The 20,144-nt window shown below is 38.2% G+C and overlaps 1 protein-coding gene across 3 annotated transcripts in view; it reads left to right on the top strand.

Moving 5' to 3' along the window:
* The window catches only part of LOC121872654 (flocculation protein FLO11-like), a 59,249-nt gene that overhangs the window by 26,424 nt on the left and 12,681 nt on the right, over positions 1 to 20,144 (top strand). For 2 of the 3 annotated variants that reach the window (XM_042375592.1, XM_042375593.1), the window contains exon 2: positions 11,647 to 12,932. In XM_042375592.1, coding sequence (XP_042231526.1) covers positions 11,833 to 12,932 — 1,100 coding nt within the window. In that variant the 5' untranslated portion in view covers positions 11,647 to 11,832. Of the gene's footprint in view, positions 1 to 9,533; positions 9,617 to 11,646; positions 12,933 to 20,144 lie in introns of those variants that run through there. The other variant, XM_042375594.1, reaches the window with a different exon arrangement.

Raw genomic sequence — 20,144 nt, forward strand, 5'->3', positions numbered from 1 at the left:
ACTCGTCCACCACCCTATTTGTGAACCAGTTCCTTCCTATCTCCCTCCTCAACCTAAACTTATCCAACTTAAATCCATAGCTACGAGTCCTATCCTGCTCGGATATTATAAGAACTTTATCTATATCCCCTTTATTGATTCCTTTCACCCACTTAAATACTTCTATCATATCTCCCCGCACTCTTCGTCTTTCTAGAGAATGCAAGTTTAGTTTCTTTAACCTATCCTGATATGGAGGGTTTCTAAGTCCCGGAATCATTTTCGTCATTCTTTGCTGCACCGACTCTAGTGAATTGATATCCATTCTATAATAAGGGCACCAGATCTGAACCGCATAATCGAGGTGCGGCCTGACTAGCGCAAGATATAGTTGCAATAAGACCTCTGCACTCTTATTACTTACACTTCTAGATATAAAACCCAATACTCTGTTTGCCTTATTTCGAACATTAACGCACTGTTTTCTAGGCCGTAGGTCCGGGCTTACAAGTACCCCTAGGTGTCTTTCACAAGTCGACTTCTCTAGGTTGATGTTGTTAAGGCTGTATATATTGACAGTATTTGTTCTTCCAATATTAAGTACGCTGCACTTGCTGGTGTTGAATTTCATTTGCCATTTTTCAGACCACCCCTGCAGTTTATTTAGATCCTCCTGTAATGCATTTGCATCCTGCTCTGAATTTTGGTGTCATCCGCAAACTTGCTTATGACACTGCTGATCCCAGTATCTAGATCGTTTATGTAGATTATGAACAAGAGTGGGCCTAGTACTGACCCCTGGGGAACCCCACTGGTTACGCGGCCCCACTCAGATTTAACACCATCTACGCTGACCCTCTGCGTTCTATCGGTGAGCCATGATTTTATCCAATTTAAAACTTTCCCCTCGATACCATGAGCTTTAATTTTTCTCAGAAGCCTCTGATGCGGTACTCTGTCAAATGCTTTGCTAAAGTCTAAGTAAATAACATCGTAATTTTCGTCATTATCTACTACCTCGAAGACTTTCCTAAAAAACGTCAGCAGATTTGTTAGACAAGATTTTCCTTTTGTAAACCCATGTTGAGAGTCGTAGATTAATTTGCTTTTCTCTAAATGCGATCGGATTGTGTAAGTGACTAAGTGATTAAGGAAAATTAAATAATTATAGATAACAAATAATAATAAAAACGACAGGGATAAAAGAATAATGAATATTATTTATAAAGAGTAAATAATAGTGAAAATAAAATAAAAAACAGTACTGATTTAGCGAAAACATTTTCGATCGATCATGAGACAACTTCCTTCGTTCAAAATACTTCTGATAAACTAGACAGAATTTCGAATTAGCTTATGCAAGTATGACACTACAAGCCATGGAAGTAGGTCCATATGGTCTAGTAACTGGGGAGGATGAAATTACGAATTCCCAGAAGAAATAGGACTAGAACTCGGAAGCTATTTTACGCTCTTGACGCAAATGCCGTGACCGGTAAACATAGAAGTTGTGACGTCATAACTAATTCAAGAACCTATGACAGGCCGCTGGATCTCGAGAGGTAGCGGCGGAGATAACGTGGTCTTTTTTTATGGTGTATTTGTCTGTATGTAAAACGAAACGGGAAGTTGAAATAGGAAACAAATAATAACTTTGAATATGCAATTATTATATTAAGAAAGTTAATTAAAGGGTTAGTTTGGTAGTAGTGGAGTATGGTAATGGTGGTTGTGCTGGTGAAGTGTGGTGGTTTGATGATAACCATGGTGGCTGTGGTAGTTGGTGATAGGGATAATTGTGTGTGGTGTTAATCAGGTGTGGGTCACAGTGTGTTATGGTCGCCAGGTGTACAGTAGGTCATGTGTGGCGTAGCACGCGCTCACCTCACCGCTCTCCCCTCCCCCCCTTCACTCATCTCCCTACAGTGCCTCTCAGCCTGCAGGACAGTTCTGGTTGCTTGACAATACCTCCCTTCCTGCTGCTGTCAACAAACACCCCCTGCTAGACAACACTTCATGCCAGTCACCACTTCCTTTCCTGCCAACACTTCCCCTATCTGGGAACATTTCCCTGCCAGGCTGCCAATTAACACTTCCTTGCTACCAATACTTCCCTATCTGGTAACACTTCCCTATCTGGTAACACTTCCCTGCCAGTTAACATTTCCTTGCCTGGCAACATTTCTCAACCTACACTTCTCACTGCTAACCCCGCACGCTGGCTCCCAAATAATCGCTGCCAACCCTCTGTTCTCTGGCAATATGTATCACCTCTTTGGTGTCAGTACCGGTGTTACTCCTTACTAAACCTTTTAGGTGGGCAAGATAACTCACTTCTTGCTCTTGGCACGAGTCCATGTTGTGTACACTTTCCACTGGATTGTGATGCTTCATTCACCCCAAACCATCGTTTGTGTTTCTTTGGGAAATATTGATGAAATTACGTGAACAATAAATCAATGATGCCTCCCCATACTGGCCAGATATTATGTAAATAATATTGATAATGTGTTAAAGGAATATCCTTCCTTCCTTAGGCTTTAGTAAGCCCCTTTATAATATTTATACTGTATATACTTGTGACACTTGCCAGATGCTTCTGGTGTTATTGTACAGGGGTACCTTGTGACAGCACAAGGATCCCGCTTCCTCTATCAAGGAATAAACAGTTGATGTTGAAATTGAAATTGATGTGGCAGGGAGTGAAAATCCTTGCAGATTGTCACCGTTGAGAAGACTGCCGGGAGAAAATATTTCTACGGTGTGCTTGTATAAATAATAATAATAATAATAAAATATATGAAGCATCGGCTCTTCAGAAGTCACTGAACTATCCTGTTATTAAACCTGGTACTATATAGTGATCAGTGTACAGTAGATATTGATGAATGGTTCCCCGGTAAAGACAGTTCAGAAGTGTCATCTAAACTTCCTGCACGGTTGTAACTGATTTAAGGGAACACCAGTCTTTTTTCCAAGATGATGAGAATTACAAACTGGAAGTTATTTTAGAAATTAATAGTGAAACTAAAATAATAATAATAATAATAATAATAATAATAATAATAATAATAATAATAACAATAATACAGTAATAATAATAATAACAATAAATGCAGCTTTTCTGCATTCCCGTTGAGAATGCGAAGTGCAGACTCAAAACAACTAAATGTATAAATAAAGCGAAGGGAGTGAGTACAATGGGCCCTGGCAGTCAAGACAAACAGTCCCACATTCTTGTTGTCAAGGTACAATGTGTATGTATATTGCATACCCTCATTGTCTAGTGTAGTCTATATACATGCTGAATCAATGTAAACTTGTGCGATGATTTTTTACTGGGTAAAACTGAACTGAACATAGCCAGTTACCGCCTCACACAGTAGCTACGAAGCCCCGCTCACACAAGGCCGCTCACCATCCAGTACTATCTGGTTGTGTGCCTAATGTCAAAACTTCGCAGATCTTAATTTTAGTAGCAAGCTTATCCTCGCGGTGGGCTGCGGAGGGGAGTAATAAACATTATGATCGGGTTCAGTTTGTTTATGGTTTTATCTTGTTAAAAATAAGGAAAACTTTTTGTTTCAGTGTCGGGATGTGGCGCAGAATAATCTTAAATGTATGCTATTACTAGGTAGAACTATTTCATACATACAGTATTATTGCAATATTATTCTCGAGTTTATAGTTTTTTTTCTAAATTTCATAGGAACTTTTGCGTTTAGGGTTATTCTAGACCACAGCGACCTCAGTCTGCTTGCTCTTCTTTGGCCGGGCTGCGTTTGAACTGTTTACGTGGTTTGAACTGTTTGCCAGGCACACGTTAAAACAATTAAGCGCTTTAAAAAAATTGTGTGACAAATGTAGACGACGATGGAAAGACTTCAATGAACGGCATGCGCGAGCCTAGTGCACTTGGGGTGATGACCTGGAATAGGTGGAGGAATACTCTTCACTAAAAATATCATAAATATCTATTAAATCAGTTAATCAGTGATAAACCCCTGTCACAATCGAGACTCGAGAGTATATTATCTGGGGGGCGATGGAGCACGCGGTGACAATAGGTGGAGATAAGGGTAGAAAGTACGGTAGTGGTCTCGGGGGTGTGAGGTGGCGTCATCAATGATAAGCTATCGCTTGTTCCCGGCCGACACTTGATTGGCGAGTCTATCATTTTGTCATGAAGAACTTAAGAAAAGCTTTAAGTGGAGTAAAACGGATACAAATCCCGTTTTTTTTTCGAACGGGAGCCACATCGACATGATTTCAATAAGAGTTGACTTCAGGTTTTGTAAGTAGCATCACAATGGCATGGTAGACTGTTCACTCTGGCATGGAAACTAAGGCATATTTGATATTTTCCTGATCCTTTATTCCATACAATGAACATTTGTGATAAGCTAGATATATTTCCTACCAGACAGCATTATTTTAAGTGTAAGAGGATGCACCTGGGGCGTACCAACGGTAAGGAGGCGTATCATATGTCCTAACGGGATGAAGAAACTGCACAAGTTGAGACTGTGTGTGAGAAGGACCTAGGTGTGTATGATGACAATGAGCTGAAGTTCTCGGGCCATTGTGAGAAGAAGGTAAATCAGGCAAATAAATTATTGGGTCTTATAAGAAGGTCGTTCAGATATCTAGACGGTCCGTCCCTCGTAACGATCTTCAGAAGTGAAGTGCTTCCCCATCTAGTCCCCGAGATATGCTAGGGACTGTCAGTTGGTTGAAAATGTTCAAAGGAGGGCCACCAGACTGGTGCCTGCACTTCGGCACCTCAGCTACCCTGAGAGATTGGAGCGCCTGAACTTGCCTAGCTTATACTACAGACGGGCAAGGGGGGACCTAGTTGAGGTGTATAAGCATCTCAGGGAGCACTACTCAGTTAAGTGTCCTTACTTGGAGCTGGCGGACGCTCGCCCCACAAGGGGTCACAGCTCAAGATTGAAGAAGCCGCAAGTCCAGAAAACCGTGAGGGCAAACTTTTTCGGAGTGAGGGTTGTAAACTCTTGGAACAATCTACCAGAGTGTTGTGACGGCACCGAGTGTGAGCTCTTTCAAGACAAGACTTGACCAACACTGGAGCGGGTTCAGGTACATTCAGGAGCCGGTGCATGCCCAGTATTTGCCAACAGTGCGTGACAGAGACGTGACCGATTGCCCGGGCGGCTAGCGAGCCGATCTTTTGGTGAAGAAGATTAGTGGCGAAGAGGATAAAAGAATTATTTTAAGCCGCAAAGACACAACAACAAATGAACAACAGAAAAAGAAAACGTGATTAAAAAAAATCGGTTTGTGATATAATTATATGCAAATTAGCTGAACAATAGTAATAATGGTTGTTTAGAACAACCTCAGACCTTTCATTCAACACCAGACTTGTGTTCCTAGCATATTTGATAACAAAGTCATAGCAGTTTCAACGAAGATAGGTGTTTGTCATAATTTGACGATGGTTGCTCTGGAAACGGTTCTGTAATAAAGACTTGCACCACTTTCAGACTCTACTGTACATCCAACCTTGGTGATGAACCCCACACATCACCCTGACAATTGGTACCATTGGCATTTTTCTACCCAATCACTTGTGCTAACTCCTTAACTAAGCCCCCTTTTGGATTTTGCTGGCGGACTATACTAAGGTTCTTACGTAAATTATTCACTCTGAACTTGAGACGCGACGATACATAAAACTGGCTTATTCAGGCCGAAACACAACGATACTACTGCCATGTTGGCCAAAATGAAGCTTCCTAACATCTTTAGTTACAGGGAAAATTAACGTATGAATTTTTAAGAATCAAAACAGCCTAGCAAGGGTAGTTTTGCCATACCAGATATCTTCCTCTCCGGTAGCATTTTTAATTTTCAACGAAGCAAGGCGGATTATCTGTAATCTTGCCTGACGACTTCCTCAAGCTGTATCGGCATTAAGTCTACACAGCTTTCAAGAGGCGCATGTTTCTTGAAGTGTTAAAGCCAGCACGTGTACACATATTCATTTTATACATCTTCAGATTTTCTATATTTTATTTTATTTTGTTATTGCTTATCGCTTGTATCTTTATGACGCTTCTCTCGTAGTAGTCGGAGCTACGTCTTAACCATCGTTTTGTACATTGAGTTAATAAATACCTGTACATTTATTTTTTAATGTTTAATATTTATTAACCTGTATGTTTCCTTTTCTGCAATTACCCCACTCTTTCCATTCATTCATTGAATTAGGATCAAGTTCAGTAGATAGGTATTTATTATAATTTTTTATTTCTTATTTACGAACCCCCCCCCCCCGCCCTCCCACCTATACTCATAAAGTCGTCGAATCCGCTGATATATATTTATACGATTTTTCAAGTTATTCACGTTTCTTCCCTGTGCCTTATTTATCGTTCAGTTGTGGTGCGGGTTTTTTTTTTTTTTACTCCTTTCATAATACCAAAACCCCCTCTCTCCTTGTCAGTCACGTCTCATCATCGTTTAGGTAACAAATTTATAAGTTTTCTTTTTAATGTTTTAATCATTTATTTTATTTTCATTCTTTCTTGCTATACATTCTATTTCTTCTCTTGTCGACTGTTTCTTTATCATCATTCGTTAATTATGAGTGTACTATCAGCGTTTTCATCTCTTATTATTGCCGTTTCTTCTCTATACCACTTTCACTACACTTTCTACTTCTTACTATCACCATCGGTTCTCGTAATTATGAGTGTACTTTCAATTGTTTTCTTTTTCATTATTAATTGGTGTTTTTACTCCACGCTTCTTTCGTTATATCTTCTACCTTTCTCACTGTCGGTTATCTCTTATTATTGATGTTTCTTCTCCATGTCTCTTTCATAATACTACCCCTCCTACACTCAAGTCATCGCTCACGTATCAAGTTCGTCTCGGAACCAGTTTACAGGTGAAGGAGGAAGCTGTGTGTCAAGCTCTCCCGGTATTACCTTACCACCTGGCCCATCACCTGTCCCATCTTGCCTTTCCTGTGTCACTTAGGTTGTGGTTGTATGTTCTGTTGTGAGGCGTTGTACAGTGTCTCTTGGGTTGTGAGGTACAGTATTGTAATCACTCATGTAATAGGTTATGATGTATTCTGTGTTACATAGGGTATGAGGTGTTCTGTGTCACTTAGGCTGTGAAGTGTTCTGTGTCACTTAGGCTGTGAGGTGTTCTGTGTCACTTAGGCTGTGAAGTGTTCTGTGTCACTTAGGCTGTGAGGTATTCTGTGTCACTTAGGCTGTGAAGTATTCTGTGTCACTTAGGCTGTGAAGTGTTCTGTGTCACTTAGGCTGTGAGGTGTTCTGTGTCACTTAGGGTATGATGTGCAGAGCCGGATTCAGGAGTGGGCAAAGTGGGCAGCTGCCCAGGGGCCTCCACAATCTGGGGGCCTCCACATATTTCAATATTTTATTTATTTGTTTATTCATTTGGATTATTTTTATTTTCATTCTTTAAAATTCATGTTTATCTATTCCATCACGTAAAACTATGTTCAGCAAGAAGCGTGATAGAAATTAGGCTAGCTACTCCTTGAAATTCATGAATACCTGGTTTTCCTATGAACGGTATATTTTTAATGAATGCTATTGTTTGTGTTGCTAATAATATATTTAGAATTCCACAAACATTATCCATGGTCAATGGCAGTTATTTTTATTAAAATTCTTGTTTTTTCCAACATGTTCATACTTTTGTTATAATTTTATCAAATTCATTAAATTGTTTATTTGTTTTACTATTGGATGCAAAACTTCAATTTTATTTATAGTTGAGTTAATACTTATTCTGAATCTATCTGACCTTGGACTTAAAGAAGCCTATACATGCATTCTTGGACAGAACCATTATTTGAGTAGAGGTTTATCTGATTAATAATGCAAAGAATCATCTCTCTGTAATAAACAATAATATATTCTTTTCTGTGAAGTCTCTTGAAAATTTTTGACATGTGCGGTAGTAGCTATATCAGGGCTGGTCGACTTTAAACCACATGAATGACTCCAATCATGTCTCACTTTTGTGTGTGTGTGTGTGTGTGTTGGGAATTTGTACACTATCAATAAATATACAGTTAATTAAAAATTTCTCAATGTTCTAATTTCTTCAATATAACTGCATATGGCTTCAAAATTCTCCAAAGAAGTGTTCAAATTTCAAAATTTTCCCGGGGGGCTTACAGCGCCCCCCAGAACTCCCAGATGTTTAGGGTTGCTTCACTCGCCACCCCACCCTCTTGGGTAGTTATAATGAGGGGGGCCTCCACAAAGAGGCTGCCCATGGGCCTCCACAGGTCTAACTCCGGCACTGATGATGTGTTCTCTGTCACTTAGGCTGTGAGATGTTCTGTCACATAGGCTGTGAGGTGTTGTGTGTCACATAGGCTGTGAGGTGTTCTGTCACATAGGCTGTGAGGTGTTGTGTGTCACATAGGCTGTGAGGTGTTCTGTGTCACAGGCTGTGAGGTGTTTTGTGTCACTTAGGCTGTGAGGTGTTCTGTGTCACTTAGGCTGTGAGGTGTTGTGTCACTTAGGCTGAGAGGTGTTCTGTGTCACATAGGTTGTGAGGTGTTGTGTCACTTAGGCTGTGACGTGTTCTGTGTCACATAGGCTGTGACGTGTTCTGTGTCACATAGGCTGAGAGGTGTTCTGTGTCACTTGGGCTGAGATGTGTTTTGTGTCACTGTTTGTCACGTGTTATCTTACATCGCTCATTTTAATCTAATCAATGTGATAATGAGTCAGGGTGATGGTCTCATGAAAATGTCTCTTTTTTTTCAAGTGTTGGATGAGATATGATTTTTCCCTGTTATGATATACACATGACTTACATTGATACTCCAGTCATACGATTATATCTATAAAAATCCACTTTTTGTAATAAAGGTAAAAATCTTAGTTCAAGAATAATTAATTTGAACTTAAGAAACCATAATCCACAATTCCCAAAAATACAAGGGATTTTTTTATTATTTTACTCGTCCCACCTACCAAGTTTTATCAAAATTCACATCTATTTATTGGAGGTATCGCGTTCACAACATACTTGGACTGGAACACACACAACTCACGGACAGACAGACAAGTAATACATCAACTGCTAAGGCCAACGAATAACATTTTATGGTAAATTAGAACTCTACCTTACAGAATGTAAACCTGAGATGGCCATAATTTCAAGATTTTATATAATTTGTAATTAATTCAACTGTTTGGTCCATAGTTATCTAGGAAATATGCTGACACTAGTATATTTACTTCTGTTCCTCGAAATAGGGACATGGAGACATCGAGAATAAGACCGTAATTATATAACCACATTGATGAAATATGGCGGTTAAGTTGAATCATCGCCGAATGTGTTGAGCTCCAGCTGTAATACCGTTGTTTAACCAGTGTAATGTCAGTAGATATACATTAGATAACTATTACTCATTTTGTTCTTTCACAATGGAGCATGTACTGAGGTTACAAACAACAACAATGCATCATGAATAATACTAACACCTCACCCGAACACAAGTCTCATGACGACATATCCGTCCGGCCAGATAAAGAGTAATAAAAGGCTAGGCATCACTCACCAGCACTCAGTATAGTATAGAAAAACATCACTGCTACAATACCAGGTAGGTTAGCTTACTAGAAACAAGTGTCAACATTTTTCGCAGCTACAGGCTTGCGCGGTGATACTCATCACTTATGTTGCTTGTATATTATTTGTAATTCGAAACCCATTCCCCAAATATGTAACTGTATATTTTCAGCCTTCTGGCTGCCAAGCTCTTTCAATAAACCGTTAATTATTATTATTATTTTTATTACTCATAATGGAAGGTTCCGTCGTATAACCTTGGACGATAGACCATGATACAAAGAGTTGCAGATAAAGGTGTAATTAAAGGAGAAATACAATAATAATGATATCTCAGCCGCGGCAGCAGCTCTGAGTGTACTTGCTGGTACAAACATTACAATTTCTATTCAGTTATATCGTGGAAAATTAATATCCAATTCGTATTCGTTCAACAAGTAATGTATACAACCAAAATATGATGTAATTGTTGCAGTTTTGTGTTTACAATGACGTTTTCAGTGATGCTCTACGTATACCAGATAGACCAACAGTACAAGTAGTCATGGTGTCCACATTTCTCCATGTTGTGCACGATAAATATTCCTTGAAGCTGAAAAAAAATGCTTGAGGATGCATCTAATGGACTTGAGAGAGAGAGAACGTCCAAAAATTACACTAACTAGGAGGCAAAATTAAACACACACAAACTTTGGGAAGATTCTTCAATTTAAATTTGGCTGGTATTAATTTAAATTATATTAGTATATTTTGCATGCTATGTTTCGAAGCTATTGTTGTGCTAATCAATAGGTTAGGCGTGGTCTTAAATCTTAAGTTAAAACTAAGTTATCGTACGAACCTTGGAGAGTCTGGAGCCTTGATAATTATAGGCCTATATTAATTCACCAGCCCCCGGGTCGTGTCTGGATTTAAAATGCTAATCAGTTCTTTGTCAATCCAATTTCGGTTTTGTTGTTGCGAAGCGTTAAAGAATATTATCTTATATTAAACAGCCGGATTTTAAGAGAAAACCCAACAATTACTGTTTCGTCTTTCGGTTCGTTTAACAGCACCATAATAATTGACTATTACAACCAGTCCTGTATAAATTAGCTTTACGTACTTAGTGACTGTGAATGCACGCAATATTCTAATTCAGTTGAAAAGTAAAGTGGTAGCACATGCAGGTACTAGAGAGGAAATAAAAAATTGGGTTAGGGCATGTTTAACTCACAGGAAACAGTCGGTATAAGTGATACAAAATTTCAATTAGGGTAACGTCACTTCTGGCGTATTCCTATAGGCCCAGTACTCGGAACGTTACTGTTTATTACTGTTTATCATTAACGACACAGCTGTAGGTGATGACAGCATCTTAAGTTAATTTGCTAAGGGCACACATATAGGGCGTATAATTAAATCTAATGCAGACTGAAAAATTACAAGGAAGACCCAAACAAACTTTTAGTATGAACTGAAAAATGGTAGATGCAATTTAATGTGGAAAATGTTAGTCTGAGACTATGGCAGCTCTTTATTCGATGCATAATGTTGAGAGATACGAGTTATCTTCTCGTGTTAGCTACCTTCGGAATTTAATGACGTAGCGAATTCTTATCAGCCAGGCCTTGGAAATAGCTGCTACATGATTCACACTTGTGTGTTATTGATAAGGACTCGCCAAGTGTGGAACGTGTGATGTAAGCGATTCTTCTGAGTAATAGTCCACGAGTATGTCCTGCCCTTGCTCAAGATTACACATCACTTCAGAGAAATACATATTTTGATATTTAATTGTTGATGTTTAGTGTATTACCTTAGTTATTGAAGCGCAGTAATGAATGAACAACCTTACATTTCCACTGATCGAAACGTTTAGCGACCTTAGCTTAACTGATCGTCGCGGCATCCTTTTATGAATAGTGTATGACAAAAAGGTATAAATAACAATGTAACTCGCCCTACAACAATTGCACTGTTTGTAGACATGGCGAGCATCAGCCCATTTTTTTATTTATTTTTTATTAAACAATACTTGTCCTGAATGAAATTCATACTTCTAATGTTCATTTTCTTCCGCAGGCAAGGAGTAACCGGAGCTTCTGAACCAACATCATCAACCGAACTTCAAAAACCATACATCATCACAAATAAAGGATTTATCGATATTTAAAGAGTTACTATTTATCTGTGAAAGAAAAAAGTGGAGACCCATACATTTGTGATAATTGTGACACACTAACCGCCACCATTCAAGACACACTCGACATGTTGAACTGGGCCAAGAAGCATGTTCGCCATAAACACAAAGAACCTGACGAGCAACAAGACTCTGAGACAGAACACAGCTCGGATAAGGAGAGGTCAAGTCCAGAGAAAAAAAATCCTTCAGAGAAAAGAACTCCCCCCAGCTTTGCTCGACGCCTCGCCTCTTTCCGGAAGCTGACCTCGGACAGAAAGAGCCCAGATAAGGGATCGAGAGGAAAGAGCAAAAGCCCAGAGAAAGGGCTGAAGGTTGAGAGTAAGACTCCTGAGACATCCCGACATCCTAGCCAAAATGCGGACAAAAATGGTCCTTCTGATACAGAGTCATGTCCTGTTAGCGAGTCCAACACTCCTGAAAGACAACCAAGTCCGGCTGCTCTTCGCCAAAGCCCAAGGAGACAATTAGCAGAGGGTAGAGACAGCAACACATCACCAAAAACGAGCCCCAACCTCTGTTTGAATTCGAAAACGAAGACAGTTCCAGACCTAGAGCCTAGTGAGGATAAAATTCACACGCAAACTACTTCAGAGCCTGTCATCAAAAGTTCTAATTTAGAAAAACAGTCGGATTCCGTGATTGACGTGAGTGTAGACGGGGAGCAAAACTCTGACACACACACAACTCCGGAGAGATTCTCAACCCCTGAGAGATACAGCACCCCAGATAGGTATGAGACCCCTGAGAGAGACCAAAGTCCCAAGAGAGATCCCAAAGCTGATGTACCCACAACTCCAGGAAAACAAACTAGTTCCAGTGACATTCGGGATTTAGTGATCAGAGAAAGTGATGAAGTGGAAAACACGGGCAGTAAAGACCCATCAGACGATTCTAATCATTTTAACTTAGATAAACCTAGTAACGAATCAAGCATGATGTCTGTAGTGACTGAAAATAAAAATAATACAAAAAACTCGGGTGTTACTGATGCATACAGTGAAAATAAATATTTACAGTCAATAAATAATAACAATATTAGTAAGGAACTAGCGGATAGGGTGCAAGACGACAATGCGAGTGAAGGAGTCACGGAAAAACAGAGTGCGAAGGAGGTGTTGGAGGAGGACGAGAAAGAGGCGCCACACAACATTGTAGCTGACGGAAGGTAAGACTATATTAAATATAATTCCAACCTTAAATAACTACCGGTACTTTCAAATATAACAACGTTCTCAAAATGTAACATCTGCTATGATTAGAATACCAATTATATTTGTTTGAAATTGAAACTAAAATAGTTTATTTAGGAGAAACCAAAGTATAGTAGAGTGAACCCGATTCGGTTAATTACTTATATTATATACGTAAAGCAAGTAAGGCATATAGTGTGTTTAGAAAAAAAAATAATATACACGACAAACTGTTATCCACAAAAACTACATCAATTACTGAATATAATGGCTCGGTTAATTCGCAAGGAGTTTAAGCCAGGGTTCTGGAGTGTGTTTAATTGCCTGCCGTATGTCGTCTTCTTGCTAGCTCTTACCACCTGTAAATGGTTATTCATTTTCTGTTGTGTGGATCAAGAGGTAAAAAAAAACTCCGGAGAAGAGGGCAAATAATGGTAGCGGTGTGGAAAGCGGCAAAAAAGAGATAAGACAATAAGTTGTATTATCTATTCATACTTGCTCATATACAGTACACTGAGTACAGTATATAAAGCGAATTTTAGCGTCCACATGGAATTTAATTATTCCTTGTTTCCTCTCTATAATTATGGTACTTGTTCGCTGGTCAAGTGTTGCTGTTGGTACTGTTGGTATACTTGCATCGACGATACAAGAATACCTCAAGTCCAACTTTATTATTTACATCATTTACGCAATTAATAATCAAAATATTAACGTAGTTACGCTCTTTACTAAAATGCCAGCATATTACTCCAGTAGTAACTAAGGTATTTATCATATTGATATTTGTTATGCAATGTAAAAATCTGTAATCACTTTATGCAAACTCAAATATTTGAATGCTGTTAAGCAAGTGTTAGATGAGTAAATAATGAGTCAATTAAATTTGAAATTTCGTAAATACTGTCTGCATGTTTTTTTAGGTCACCCTGTATATTTAAGCCTCTCTCTGTCCATGTAATCCAGTTGCCTCTGAAGATGTCTTGAATAAAGACGAAAGCTAAGTACTCCGTTGTTTCCATTTTCCCGTGTGATTTTATCAAGATATATATATATATATATATGCAAGTAAATCACTGTAGGTTTTGTATAATCACACGGGGAAAAGGGAAACAACGGAGCACCTTAACTTTCGTCTTTATTCAAGCAAGACATCTTCAGAGGCAACTCTGTTGCCTCTGAACTTCTGAAGATGTGAATTACAGGAAAGCGCTTGGAAACTTCGTGTTTTCTTCTTTCCTTGTGGTTATCAGCATATATATATATATATATATATATATATATATATATATATATATATATATATATATATATATATATGTATATATATATATATATATATATATATATATATATATGTATATATATATATATATATATATATATATATATATATATATATATATATATATATATAATTTATAATTTATATTAAAGAGCTGATAAGTATATGTAAGACGTATATAATAGATCCAAGGGTGAGGTGATGAGATATAAAGAAGGTTTTATAAGGGGCCATTGTTATTAATTGGGAGTCCGTTATGGTTGGTTGCTTCCTCACTTTCCACATCTTCCACAGCTTATAATATTTATTTTTACGTGTGTGGTTGTATTCATGCGTATGTTCTACGACGTCAGTGACGTCGACAAATATAGTCAAGAGTCTCACTGGGGGCAGTAAATTAATAAGGGAAGGGCAACAGATCGCGTCCGTGTATGGGGTAGAAGAGAGCGAGGCCTATCACTGATGTTAAACTTAATCGGTGTCGCGCGACAAACCTTCCGTGCGCAAAACCTTCCGGGGTAAATGCTTAGTTTTGGGTATTAAATTTAATTATAAAGTTAGTAAAATTAATACAACTTTGGTGGTTCTCCAGTTCGCTTTAAGTGTTTATTGTTTACTTCTTCACGCGGTGCACGCATGATCAGCCTCCACCATTGGTTAAGTATGGTAAGATTTTGTAATGTTAGGTTAGGGCATGTTAGGTCAGGATTCTTTGGGTTTGGTTGGTTCATTTTTTGTTTTCTTACCCCACAATTTCCATCGACTTCAAAGCACTGACCACTTTGTGCTTTCATTGTCATTGGTAGTGAGTATGTTTGATATCATCTTTATACTGTAGTCAGTTTGCCCAAGATATAATGGGAAATTCATTCAAAACCTTCCGTTGCCGTATTTATTAATATTTTCAGCTCTCACAAATCAACCACAAATCAATCATACATCTTAGATGTCGATAATGAACATCAGTAATTGCTGAGCCCGGGAGGTTTATCGCATCTGAAGATTTGTCGCATGACACCGGCAAGGTAGTGGGCTCGTAACACACGTCTTGCCCGCGGTGCCCACCGTTTCTCTGTGGATGTCGGTCATACTCGAATAACTCGTTATAGTACATCCTTCTTTCCTGCTCTGCCTTCTTCTGTATTTCCATACTTATACATTCTGTCTCACTTTAAAAAGGTGGTTTTCCGGCATCTTCGTGGTGTAGATTAACACACTATAACCTTTTTCTTCTCTATTTTAAATTTTTTTCTGTTCTTATTTTTTCGCCCCCTAGGCCCCGTTGTGGGTAGTTCGACCTGTGCCCGGGTGGGCTAATTCCCGCTAAAAAACAAAAAACAAAATAATCACCAGTACGAATGTTAGCTGTTATCTTGCTCGCAGATATGCCTTCCAGGGTGTCTCATCTCATAGTTAATCCATAACTAGGGCAGATGTATTTTTATTTTTTTTATTGTTGATATCTAGTATATGATCTAACCTACAGTACGCGCTTAAAAGACCCTATTTGTTGGAGCGCGCACTATTACACCAACAAAATGGTCAAAATCAAATCTAACGCCGCGATTGAAATAAAATGGTGTTAATATCAAGGAGGTTTTTTATCTCTTGCATCCTGACTACTGTACTTGGATGGTGAAGTCACAGACAGCGACTTCATTGTTGTGAGGGACGGCCTTTTGTTATATACTTCACGATCTTCATACTGTACTATGAAGCGTAAAGCTCAGAGGGATTTCTGATGTTGGCTATAATTTATATATTCGTTGGTGTGACGACCATCCAGCCATGATAGAAGGTTGGAAATATGTGGGTGTGTATGTCCTCACGCACTTGGTAGTGCATTTGAGTAAGAATCGCATGTTTATAGCTGGCGTCAGCAACTTGATTGTGTCAACGCAGATAAAATTAGAACCGCATATGTGTCAAATTTTACACAAAGTCGGAAATAACATCATAACATTCCCAGGATCGCTGGTGATACAAACAGGTGCAGTGACCAGCCTCAGAAATAAGGAGAAACTTTCAGAACACTGGATTAGCCATGCTTATTATATAACAATTGTTTTCATACGTTGCTTTGCATATCTTGTTTATTCTAAAGACTTCAAAACGTCAATAAGCATATTTATCGATAAGTCATATGATAGACGAAAGACGTGATATTTAGCTCAAACACTCCCACCAGGAGTGCTGACTCTGCTGGGAAATGTCGACTTTTCGACTATTATTATTTTTATTTTTAAAACATGTCATCTGGTAACCTTATTTCTATTCTACCTTTCTTACAATTAATTTCGCTACCATTGAATTCTATGGAAGCACGGCACACTGTTGTTTAGCGATAAGTATACATAATATTATTATATAGTGTACCACAAACAAAATAGTGGAATAATTTTTCAATTTGGTAGTAAGTATTACATATCGAATGAAAATAGTTGAGGGGCAGGGAGAAGCTTTGTCATGTATACAATAAGGACGTTCCATATGCAAATATAACCGGCTGACAGCGTGGGTCTGACCGCCCGCCAGCCGTTCACATCCGCTCACTTTTGCATGTTTTTAAAAGTTTCTCAGCTCTTCGAATTTTCTACGTTTAGCCGACATATCAGAACTGCCTGGGGAGTGATCATATTAGTGAATTATAATAATCGATCATTTCTATATTACCATTGCAGCAGGAAATACAGAAACCATACCTAGATTTTTTTTTCTTTTACTGGGAATAGCCCACCCGGGCACACGTCATCGACCCACAATTGGGCCGAGGGGGCGAAAAAATAAGAGTAAAAATACATTAAAAATAGAAAGAAAAAGATTATATTAATCTACACCACGAAGATGCCGGAAGACCAGCTTTTTGAAGTGAGACTTTGTATGAGTATGGAAACACAGAAGAAGGCAGAGCATTCCGCAGTTTGGCTGTGTGAGGAAAGAAGGATGTAGATGAAATGGTTCGATATGTAGAATGTTACATAATGTATCTACGAAAAACTTATTCCTTAGCCATCCCCATTACCCTTTTCGTTCTTTGTCACAGTCAGCATTAGAATGTGTCTATACTTCCTTCTCTGAGAGGTAACTGGGTGCTAGGCTTATTTACTCGCATGCATATCACGTCCTCTCGCTCCTAGCCTCTTTATAAGGATAAACAACTCGCTAGGCACCTGACAGTGGCCTTCACAGTACTCCTCACACCTGTTTTCTGTACGTGAAATGTGCCAGAAATAGAGCTGGGATTCTGAAAGATTTGCACGTCAATGCTGGGAATTAAAAGAACATAACCATTTATTTATACTTCAAGTTATTAGTTGTTTGATTTGATTTTTATTGTCGTCGACGGTAGTTTTTGTAGTTGATGGTGTTTTTTCCGTTACTAAACCCGTGTCTGTACTGGTATTATTGACCACATTATTATTGGATCAGCTTAACGCTATCCTAACCTGACCTAACCGAACGCCCCAGATAGCGTGAATTATTATTACTGTTATTTTATTATTGTTTTATTATTATTATCAACATGTAATGAGTGTCAGATACTGCAATATGATAATATAGAACAGTTACACCACAAAACGTCATAGTTTTCCTGGGCTGTATTGAACCCCCAACTGGGACAACATGATATTCCATTATTTTGCAGTAACATTGTATGTTACTGAATCATGTTGCTGAATCAATATACGAGTATTATCATCAGGATCTATTCCAGTTACACACATTTACTTCAAGCTGATGGTCTGAAATTCCATGGATCACATTTTTTTTTACTTGATACGACTGATTACTGGAGTATTCCTAAATGGTTAGTACGGTACAGTTCAGTTGGCACTTTCCCTGTGGTCTAGAGGTGCTCTTAATGGAGATAGTTTATTAAAGGCCTTGCCCACACCACCCATCACTGCTCACCTCCCGCCCTACCCACCAACCCTCCTGTTCTGTCCTTCACTCCTCTTGCCTTGCCCACCACACCTCACTTTCTACCCATACCATAACTAGCACCTATGATTAGAGTGTACATAAACCAAAAAGATTGTGAATTCTCAGAGTTTTACGTGCAAAACTGATGAAGACAGTGTTCATTTTAACAAACGACAAAAAAAATGTTCAGAATTTACCAGTTCGATTTCTCATTATTACTATTTATGGCAACTGGAAGAGACTCGAGGATACAAATGGCATCAGTTCAAGATATCCCACGTCTTAGTATACGCACATTTTCTTTGTTGGAATTTTGTCCGGACATAAATTATTGTACAGCATCCAGCAGCTAACTCAGCTGTACATTGATCTCATTAGCCGCTGAATAATTAAAATACAGTAATGTATATATATATATATATATATCTTGATAAAATCACACGGGAAGATGGAAACAACGGAGTACCTTAACTTTCGTCTTTATTCAAGACATCTTCAGAGGCAACTGGATTACATGGACAGAGAGAGGCTTAAATATACAGGTCAAAATGATGACATCCACTAATCCCCACACCAACACACACGTAGAGGAGCTTAAGAGAAGGGAGGTGACGTGACTAGACAAGTCAGGTCAGAAAAAAGGGGGCCCACAAAATAACTATCATACATCTAGATCAAAGGTTTTCAAAGCATTTTTAACCTTGGGCCACTGACAAATAAATTTATGTAACATATTATCAGTTTTGAACTGACCCTCTCTCTGTCCATGTAATCCAGTTGCCTCTGAAGATGTCTTGAATAAAGACGAAAGCTAAGGTACTCCGTTGTTTCCATCTTCCCGTGTGATTTTATCAAGATTTATCTTATCCACGTTTTCATTGTGGATTTACATGATATATATATATATATATATATATATATATATATATATATATATATATATATATATATATATATATATATATATATATATATATATATATATATATATATATATATATATATATATATATATATATATATATATTATTTTTTTACGGGATTAACCCACCTGGCACAGGTCACTGACCCACATCAGGCTGGGGACGTAATAATAATAATAATAATAATAATAATAATAATAATAATAATAAAGAACCATAAAGAAATGCAAAAATGAAAAAAAAATCAAAAGTGAGAAACAATATGTGTAAGTTGTGTTGTCAATAGTAAGAGAAACAATTGAGACCCTGTAATTGTGTGTAAATGAGGCAGAAAGTCAGATTAGCAACCCGGGACTTGGTCATAATTTTCGTGATTCCATATGGCAGCAGGGTCTACCATTAGACAACAATATGCTTCCAATATCTTCCCAGGCGGTAGTACCTGACCTGTTTGATAGCGAAGGTTATTTATGAATTAAATTTACTGTACAGGTACATCATAATCGGCAACTGGGGACCAGTTTATATGTACAGTACTGAGGTTATAAAAAGTGGCACAATATTTGTTGGTAAATTAGGTGAATGACGTTATGAAGTGCATCAGTAAATTTTTGGTCATTATTGTTGCTTCAAAAGGAAGATTAGAAACAAGGTCAGACGGTAACACCCCAGTCCGTCTAATCCCATATCCTCTACTTCCCATTAGGTTAGGTAAGGTCATCATTAACTGACATCAAACATTCTGGGAATATGTGACATTCTCATAGTAGACAAAGTGGGCAAAAAGCAGTCAAACACCAGCTTCAAACGAATGCATAATGGTATCATAACAATGCCTATAATTTTAAAACAAGGTTTTATTTTAGAGTGCAGATATTTATCCACTTTATGTAAAAGAAATGGCGGATTTATTTTTCAGACTCGGGCATTAAACAAATTGCATAAGTGTCAGACGCTAGGATACAATGTAGTAACAGAAGAGAGAGAGAGAGAGAGAGAGAGAGAGAGAGAGAGAGAGAGAGTATATCCATTATACAATTTCACACTATTCAACG

The sequence above is a fragment of the Homarus americanus genome, unplaced genomic scaffold (genome assembly GCF_018991925.1).
Source record: "Homarus americanus isolate GMGI-L3 unplaced genomic scaffold, GMGI_Hamer_2.0 scaffold39155, whole genome shotgun sequence".
Taxonomy (NCBI): Eukaryota; Metazoa; Arthropoda; class Malacostraca; order Decapoda; family Nephropidae; genus Homarus; species Homarus americanus.